Source organism: Homalodisca vitripennis, chromosome X (genome assembly GCF_021130785.1).
Source record: "Homalodisca vitripennis isolate AUS2020 chromosome X, UT_GWSS_2.1, whole genome shotgun sequence".
Classification (NCBI taxonomy): domain Eukaryota; kingdom Metazoa; phylum Arthropoda; class Insecta; order Hemiptera; family Cicadellidae; genus Homalodisca; species Homalodisca vitripennis.
In genome coordinates, this window is record NC_060215.1 from 125,057,436 (window position 1) to 125,067,449 (window position 10,014).

At 37.4% G+C, this 10,014-nt stretch overlaps 1 protein-coding gene across 1 annotated transcript; it reads right to left on the reverse strand.

Moving 5' to 3' along the window:
* Positions 1–9,069: 9,069 nt before the first annotated feature.
* Positions 9,070–9,417, reverse strand: LOC124369609 (ctenidin-3-like). The gene has a single exon (XM_046827659.1). The coding sequence runs from the start codon at positions 9,415–9,417 to the stop codon at positions 9,070–9,072; it is 348 nt and encodes a 115-aa protein (XP_046683615.1).
* Positions 9,418–10,014: the final 597 nt, after the last annotated feature.

The following is a 10,014-nucleotide window of genomic DNA, read 5'->3' on the forward strand; positions in this document are numbered from 1 at the left end:
TAGCTTTGAAATTTAAAATAAACTTTTGTGAATGTTTAAAAATAAAAGTAAATCTTCTGAAATAAATAAAGTTCAAACTAAAATAACACTTCTTCTTAAAAATAATTACTGGAATTAAAATTAAAATAAAAACTTCTTGATGACTTTTAAATTCAAACTAAACTTGTAATATATTCTTCACTCCCAAAAATGTACAAGTTCTTACAGCTTGTCTTTTATTCAATTTTCAAAATTCAAACATTCACACTCTAATCTGATCTGGCAATTCTTCACTTTAATTTATCTTCAAAATTCAATTATATTTGTTACTTATTTTCTTTACTTTACTTTAAAATTATTCTTCAGTGTTATAGATTTAAAAATTAAATAAATCCTTCAGTGTTAGAGATTTAATAAATCAAAAAAGTCGTCAGTGTTAGAGATTTAATAAATAAAAAAAAAATATTGCTGAAAGCATCTGTAACAACCACATAACTCTTTTAGTATTTTTACATAAAATTTTATATACATGTGCTCACTGCACCAACAAGTTTTATATTGTACAGATCAAAAGGACAAGTTCCTAAATTCCCATTAAATTTAATTTTTACAATATTTCTTTCCCCAAAATTATTCCAAAATAACTAAGAATGTATATTGACTGGACTCTAGTTAAAAAGTTCACTTACCCGCAGGTTCGATGACGATTAGCAAAAGGATTTACTCTAAGCACTATTTACTCTACTCGTTACAATCACTTCCGATGAACTGAGACGGAGGTACGGCACGTCTACCTTACCCCACCTCTCAATTTCGTTATCAAACAGTGCCATCTGCGATGCGCGCCTCGCCGATAGCAGCCTATTTTGTACAGTCCAGCCCTTATCATTCATCTGGGCCTACTCCTTCCACCGGTAATCCAGTTACTCCAGAATTATTATTTAATACAATCGGTACATTAGAATAACCATTTTCGAATGCACTCCTAATGTAGTTCTTATAATTCCGTATTTTAAAAATTTCGGTAATCCAGTTACCCCAGAATTATTATTTAATACAATCGGTACAGTAGAATAACCAGTTTCGAATGCACTCCTAATGTAGTTCTTATAATTCCGTATTGTAAAAATTTCGGTCACAGATTTGTTTGGATCAGACAAAACCTTGAAAAAAAAAGTTCTTGACATACTTAAAACCCTTGTTTTGTTACCTATTCATGGGCCTTAAATCTTTAGGCTGAACTACCTGCGAGATTAAATAGTAGGCTATAGAATTATCTATAGTAGGCTAGATGTAGATTATCTTTCCACATCTGAAAATTCATGTCCTATTTGGTTCCGCAGAGGAGGGGGTGGGAAACAATACATCCCCGTTCTTTAATAAAATAAGGGCAATGAATACAATTTTGGACATAAAAATCCAGTTTATGCGTGTATGTACGAGTATCCGGCGGTGATCATTATTTGAGACTTCGGGGATGGTCGGATTTTGGATCAATTTATTAAGCACTTATTTCTTTGAACACACTAAAATCGTAGAACATAGACGATAACTCTATTTTTTCCTTAAAAAATGTACGATATTTTGAGGAAAGGTATCAACATAATTTTCCTCTAAAGAAATCAAATCTCTAACAACCCCCAAAAAGTATGAATTAAACTCATTGGCTATAACGAAAGTTCTCGTTCAATGACACTATTTATTTCCAGCCCATGTTTCTCTCCCTCTAGCCGCTTGCCCGGTAACTTCATTTACATCTTTCACGTCGCTTTACTGTCACCTTTGCAATTTTGGAACAATTCTCTGTAATAATTTTGGTTTGTGTGATTTATATCAAACTGCAGGATATTTTTGCCGAATACAATTTATTCTTAATTTTCATTGTTTGGATTCCGTTTAGCTACTTTGAATAAATACATTTTAAATTTGATCCTCTTAATTAGTTTGTCTGTTACCCACGATTTAATTTTTTTCAATACTTTATTTATGTGAGCTGTTTTGATATAACATTGTTCGACAAACATTTTAAAAAGTTTACAATAATTTCATAAGCAAGAGACGCGTCAATGCAGTTGTAAACAGCTGTCCAATCCGCATTTTCAAGCCGGCCGTGCAACAGCTGATAGTGAATGCGACGTGCCACGGCCGCAGCCGCTTCGGTGGCAGTGACGCGGTCTCGACAGGTCCGGCCTGCACCTGCACGCGCACCACATACAGGCTGTGGTCGGTTATACCCGCTTCCACCACGCTCCCCAAGACACACAATCTGCTCTTATCCAATATTCGTGTATAGACGTGATCTAAGCATGTGCTTGAAACAACGTGCAAGTCATCCGCATTACGGACTGTTCTTGTGGGTTCATTTATAACAGATTCAAACCCATAACTTGACAATAAAATTGTATAACTATCGGTATTCCAATCATCCATTAAAATATCAATTTTATTGTCTCTCCAATTAAAAAAAAAATAGAATTTATTCTTTTATTTCAATAACGGTCAAAGTATTGTTCTAATTCATTGAGAAAATTAACTACACTTGATTCATGTAATCTATACACTGCCAATACAGAAAAATATTGTTTATAAGCCGAAAAAAAACTTTTAAATATCCGCAGACGCTACTTTTTCCGAAGAAACACTTATACCTTCAATAGTTTCAACTCTAATATAAATAATTACTCCACCAGCCCTGTAATGTTCGTTATAATTTCCAATCATAGTAAAATTAGGTAAACTGTATAAATCTTTTTCGTGTTCATAAATCCAAATTTCAGTTAAAATAATAATATCTGTAAAAGTTTTGCATGAAAATATTTCTAATATGAACAAGTCTAAATTTTTCCTCATGCTTCTTATATTCTGATGGGCGATAATTGGATTGTTACCTTTTTCATCTAAAATGTTGTTTTTTTGATACGTTGTTTTTCAATTATTATGAGAGTGATATAAATTTAAATAAAAATGTAAGAATAAAACATATTCATGTACATAGCGTTGTTTAGAACAGAATTTCGACTTATAACGCGTTACTGACGTTCCTCGTAAGAGTAAAATACCAAAAGATAAAATTAAGACTTAATATTAACAGAAGAAAATTCGCAAGAATAAAAACACTAATAAAATTAATTCTCTTTTCCGAATAAAAATGTAAAACACACACACACACACACACACACACACACACACACACACACACACACACACACACACACACACACACACAAATTCAAACCAGAAAAGGGCGCTATTGAACTCACTGAAGTTTGTCAAGATCCGCTTGGCAGGTGTTTGCGATGGCGTCGTCCTCTTCACACTTCACAGGTTCTTCCCACCTTTTAAATTAGCTCAATTGTTTGCTCTTGAGTTTCCCGCCTCGATTCTTCAGGGACGCCTTAAATTTCAATGGTTCTTCGGAAATACTGTTCCGCCTCTTCGAGCCTCACTTCCAGTGTAGACACTTTTAACATTCTGTTTTCAGTTGCTAGTTCTTCATATTTTTTCAGCACTTTTTTCTCAGGTATTTTTTTTCCAGTATCTCGTATAAGGCTTCGTGAGATTTATTGAAACCAACCACGATCTTAGCTTGTTCTGCTCTCATCTCTCTCAGAGAGTACTGAGATCTTCAGCCAAATACTGCCCGAGTCAAGTACTGATTAACGGCGTATTATGTATGGCCTGATTTACCCCCATCTGGCTTACGGAGTGGTCCTTTGGAGAGCTTGCGCAAACACTCAGTAAACTTTTTGTAAAAATTGAAAGAGATTCAATCAAAACCTGAGGTTTTATCGTTTTTCAAATTTGTCATTTAATTTCTCTATAAGTAAATTTTGCGTCCATAATGTCATTTCTTATCAACGGCTCTGCATACAATATGCAAGCTGCATTTAAAGATTCAATAGCATTTTGAAGTGATCAGATCACGGGACAGGCGCAATATTATCCACAATTTTAGGACTTTTATTTTTAAAACTATTAGACTAATTACTGTCCGACACATCTAGATTCAGAAACACAACTTAAATTTCTAACTGTATTGTTAAAATTGGCCCTCTTTTTGCTTCTGCATATCAACTTAAATTGCTTTTTGCAATCTAAATAAGCAGATTTTATATCAATTGAGTTCGTTTTGCGAAATAAATCAAGAAGTCTAAGTAAGTTTTCTTGCCGTTATGCAGTCATGATCAAAACCATGGTTGTTTAAACTGCCCACTCCTACTCTGAGGCACCGACCCCTTGGCAGCAGTGATGTAGGAGGCACTTAAGTTGTTTATATTCTCAAGTACGTGTTGAGTGTCAACTCCCAGCCTAGGCCCCGTGGTGGCTTTTTCTATGATAAGGAGCGCATTCCTTATCAGACTACTTACATTTCGGCAACGACGGTAGAATCTCCCCAAATTCTCTCCCCCTTGCCCAACAACAGAAGTGTCAACTATGAAACAAATTTATATCGGCAAATGATCGGAACCTGAAAAATTTAAATTTTTGAAATCATATATAACTTTAAACGGTTTATGTGTACCACGGCCAGATCAGTTACCGAACATCCTCGCCCCATAAATGGTAATCCTCCAATTTCGTCCCCTCGCATCCTTAAAATCAAAATTACTAAACCCATATCATCCAATAATTCTAAAATTTGTCACCCCCTTGAATTTATCGTTAAGTCTTTTGAGTTTCTCCCTTCCTAATATTTTTATGTACTTCTGTAACTGTACTACCTACAAAATTTAAATGTTCGCCAATTCGCCCGTTTAAGTCCTCAAAAGTATTAAATTAGTAACCTTTTTTTGTTCAAGAACTGCTTCACATTTTCAAAATCTTTTTTTCACCCATTCATATTTAAGTACAGAGTGTCCCATCAAGAAATTATATTCTACAGTGGAAAATGTGTTTTATTTATCCAGCATGGTTCATTTGCGGTTGGTCCAGCCGCAAGGAAAGCTATTTTGTTTCTTTGACGATCTTACAGCTACATTTAACAACGCTTAGGGGGAGCGTTAATTTATATGTTGTCACGTATGGGGCTGTCAACGAGGGTGCTAAATGTGATAAGAAACTTGTATGAAGGAACAGCAGCTAGCGTGTGGAGTAAGCGCGGAGTTCAGCACGACACCGGGTTTGAGACAGGGGCTGTATCCTCAGTCCCCAACTGTTCTCTCTGTCAACGACCTGCCCGGGGCCCTAGAGGGGCTGTAGTTTTGGTCGTTACCGAGTAAACGTGTTGCTCTAGGCAGATTATATTGTGGTACTAGTGAAATACTGTGATAATTGTAATCTCAAAGTTAACTTGAATAAGTCAAAGATCATGGTGTTTAGGGGCAGACTGAAATTAACCGATAAGTGGTGGCACAATGGAAAAAAAATTGAGACAGTAAATCAGTACAAATATCTGGGAGTGGTTTTTGGTTCAACGTTGTCTTTGGGAATTACATTTTGAAGAAAGAATTAGACCGGAAAAACTTGCACTAAATTTAACTTGGAAGAAGTTTTTTAATAACAACATTGTTCTATTAAGAACACTTTTTGAATCATGTGTTACAATGGGATAGTAAAAAAACTATGTTGAGTTATGGTTCTTCAATTAAACGATTTATTGTTAGGAAATTATTTCGGTTGCAAACCAACACCCTAAATAACGTTCCGCTTCTTGAGTCATCTTTTGAAAAATTGTATTTCTATAACCTAAAACTACAAATACAAAAGCAAGTTACATTTATAATATTTTAATCTACAACCAAACCGCCTTCCAAATTACATTTGTCCAGAAAAAAATATGTTTTAGTGTCGTGAATGGAAACAAATAGGTCCAAAACGGGGTCACGTTAGACTTCTGGATAAATGATTTAGAGCGTGTGCAATAACAGCTGACAGCGCTGGTTATGGGCGGAGGGGGGGGGTGGCACGGGCCGGCTGGTGGACACAGCTGGAGGGACAGGCACAGGCCTCGCCATTCCACAGGCAATATCTGACCAAATAGCCATTAGCTAATTAAAAACCTGGAAATGTTGTGTAGAAACAGATATCATTACAGTTACATGTCTTATTTTATAACAATTTATATGAGAACTTTTTTAAATTCTTGTTCTGTGGTAGCTTTTGTAGTTCAGTAAGTCAGGTTATTTACTCAGTATAATTGAATAAAGTATAATTTATGAAAACATTCTATACCTTATCTGTATCATTTTTACAAATCGATCATCAATTTTATCTGTGATTCTTGTGATGTTTATCCATTTGTATTGTTGTCTGGCGTAGTACATAAATCATGAGCCGACACTGAATGTTGTTTTTACCAAAACAATTTGTATCTAAATATATTAACATTTTACTGCATTCCTCGTATACTTTCATACCATCTATACACACAAATGAAGCCGTTAATCACTGATTGATTCACCACGAAACCTCCAAAACTACAGTAAGGATTTTACATGAAACTCTGTACATGTATTCGTCCTCTGAGGTGATCGCAACTAAAGAGGTTTGAAAATATTTTAGTTTAATCAAGGAAAACCATGTATTGTTAATTAGAATGTTTCTAACATTTAAAGTTGTTGACAAAAATATTACCATATGATCCCACATGGATAGATTCTAGAGCCGAGGGTTTAGTAATCACTCAAAGTGTTTCACCCGTTTGTCCGGTGAGATAGCCCTGTCCCCATTAAGTATAGTATCTTTTTTTAACGGTTAACGACCTGCCAACACTTTTTAGCATCCGCTACTTGCCTTAAATCGTTAATAATATTACAATAATGCACTTTTTTCCTTAGAAAGAGCAATACATTTCTAATTTAATTTTAAATATATAATTTTAGCAATGTTAGAATCTATTCTCCGAAATAAATTAAGTACGCGAAAACATTTTTCAATTTGGCAAACTCTGGTAGTCGGTCCATGGTTGTTTTCTTGTAGGTATTGAAACCTACACCAACAATCCGTCGGCCACAAGCTGAGCGAATAATACAGGTACAAGTGATAATATTGATTACAGCTCTTTGACTACTATTATCGATACATTTCTTGCCTTACTTTAGCGCGATATGAGTCTACCCACCTGACCCTGACCCGCCCCCCTCCCACTCACACCACAATCTATCAGTGACCTCAATAGGTAAATGATATGGGCCGACAGGATTAATTAATTTGAAATCTGTAACTAAATGTAACTAAGATACGGCTGTTATGCCTAAAGCCGCGTTTACACCGGAGTTGGAAAGCAACGATTGCAGACTTTTATTGGCAATTTTTAGTCGAACGCCTTAAAACAACTGCAACTCGCATTGCCAACTGTAGTTGCAGACCGATTTTACGAGTTGGCAACCAAAATTTGGTTTTCCGACTGAAGTCGGTAAATATCAAAGGCGGTTGCCAACCTCGGTCGGCAATACGAGTTGCAGTGCCAAATTGAGCGGCGACTTGAGTCTGCAACTAACCCCGCTACCTCTCCCACCTATCGGCTCCACGTGGTCGATAGGTATTTAAAATTTACTCACCTGTATGTTATCCTTCAGGAAACATATCAAAGCCTCATAAACATCTGACACAAAGAGAGATATCGCACTTTTTGAAACTTTAAACAAATAACTGATGCTTGTATAAGAGTCGCCAGGTGCCAAAAAATCCCAAAGTTATAGCTATAACCTTTCACGCACTGGAATTGCTTTCCTATAGTTAGTATCCTTTTTGCTAATTATGTGTACAATACCAACAATTAAACATTCAAAATCATTGCTCGACATTCTTAAAAAGTTTTTTACTGCCATCGCATCTCAATTCTCCCGTCAAATAATTTGTATCATCTCTATTTGAGTCATTCAATAGATCGCTGCCACTATACCTTGCTCTTGCCTGCAATGAAGGTCGAACCCAGAATCTTCTCTGTTTTCTCAATTTACCTAGAACAACACACGCTGCTGCAGCAAGTACAACCTCTACCGCACTCGACATTCTATATATTGTATAATTTTTTGGTTGCAAGTTGCAGTAAAAATTAAGCAAACTGTGTTCATGGTTGCAGATACAAATTGCAAACTTCCATCGGCAACTAGCGTCGGCAATCGGAGTTGGCAATTTTTGGTTGCCAATTCCGGTGTAAACGCGACTTAACACTGACGTGCCTAAAAACCCAAAAAATTTGTATTCTCCTCAAACTATGATAAATATCCTGTTTCCTTTTCAGTTGTGTTTTGAAAATATTTATTTAATTAGAACACAGTAATATTTTGTATAATGCATTTCAAGTTGTAGACTACATATTCTTAAAAAGAATCGATTTCGATGTCAACAGCAGCCGTGCAAATGAGGGGAATGTAGGAGATATAATCTGCCCCTCCAAAACACCCTAAAATAAAATATCGCAAAATTTGCCGTGCAACCTGTGCAAAATACAGTACTTAAAGTAGTAAATGTATCTGTAAAAGTTTGAATTAGCTTATCTAGTTTCTTCAAATTTATATTTATTCTATACTCCCATGGTTTGTTCTGTAATCAGGTTCACACCTCCATTCAATTCAACTCATATTTCTGCAACTGCTAATCAGTGTTAGTGAAGAAGTAATGATCCCGCGTGTAGAAATGTTCAGATGTGGCGTCACCTCACCGCTGCCATGCGCAAGAACACACCCTTGTCTCCTCACCACATGTACCTCTCTGACCAGAGGAAATGTAAGTACTATGTGCTGTCAGCAGTAGCTCTGTTGACATGCGCAAGAACACACCCTTGTCTCCTCACCACATGTGCCTCTGTGACCAGAGGAAATGTAAGTACTATGTGCTGTCAGCAGTAGCTCTGTTGACATGCGCAAGAACACACCCTTGTCTCCTCACCTCATGTACCTCTTTGACCAGAGGAAATGTGAGTACTATGTGCTGTCAGCAGTAGCTCTGTTGACATGCGCAAGAACACACCCTTGTCTCCTCACCACATGTGCCTCTGTGACCAGAGGAAATGTACTATGTGCTATTAGCAATGGCTCCGCTGACATACGCTGACACGACTTGCCCTCTTCGCACGATATTAACCAGCACACCGCCCTCGTGAATGCTTATATAGAAGAACTGGCTGCTAGGCACCACACCTCTGTTCTAGGTATGAACAGACAGCAGCGGAAGCACTTCACGAGGCACGGAATGCATCTCCACACTAGAGGGAAGTGGCAGCTGGCCAGACTCATCGTGGAGGCTCTTGGCGGGTTGAGCGCCTCGACTGCTGCGGCCAAGAAGGCTGAGGTTGATCCTGATACCCGCACTGCCGTCGCCGCCGCCGCCGCCGCCACCGTCACTGTCGCCGTTACTAGCGCTACCTCCGCCACCGTCTCCGTAGCCGTCACTGCCACCGCCGCCGCCACCATCACCGTCACCGCCACCGCGAACCGACTCTATACAGCTGACTCCAGAGCCCCCGATGCCGACTATATCTTGTGACGACGCCATGAATGAAGATCGAAGAAACGGCCCTGTTGTCCACTCTGCAGCTTCAAATTTACAAGAGCAAAGAATTGAGACTGCTTTTTTAGGGACCCCTATTTAAATCAGCGGACAAAATTTGCAAACAATCGCCATCAAAAACGAACAAACGCAAACATTTACAAACAAATTTAATTGAAACTGCTTCATAAAAATGCTCAATTAGCAACCAACAAATTGGAAGAAATTCAACTCATGTGCGAGGATCTTAAAACAGATCTTCTTGTTGTCACTGAAAACTGTTTCAACAGTGATTACATCGCACTGTACAAAATTCCAAATTACAAATTGGCTTCCGCGTACTGTAGGCCATACTCGAAAGGAGGAGGGGTTGCTATTTTTATAAAACAAAATTTCACGTTTGCCTCATTTCCGATCCAAGAATCACTCGAAAAAGATTTTGAAGCAGTCGGGATCAAAATCCAAACAGACAAATCAAAATTAGTAGTGATCGGAATATATAGGTCTTCCAGTGGAAACGAACATATCTTTTTTCAAAGTTCGAATAATTACTGACATACCTGACGTCAGGATAGTCAGGAATATGTCGTGATGGGGGATTTC

Excerpts from the sequence above, each read along its gene's own strand:
- LOC124369609 (XM_046827659.1), bottom strand. The coding sequence starts at position 9,417 with ATGGCGTCGTCACAAGATATAGTCGGCATCGGGGGCTCTGGAGTCAGC.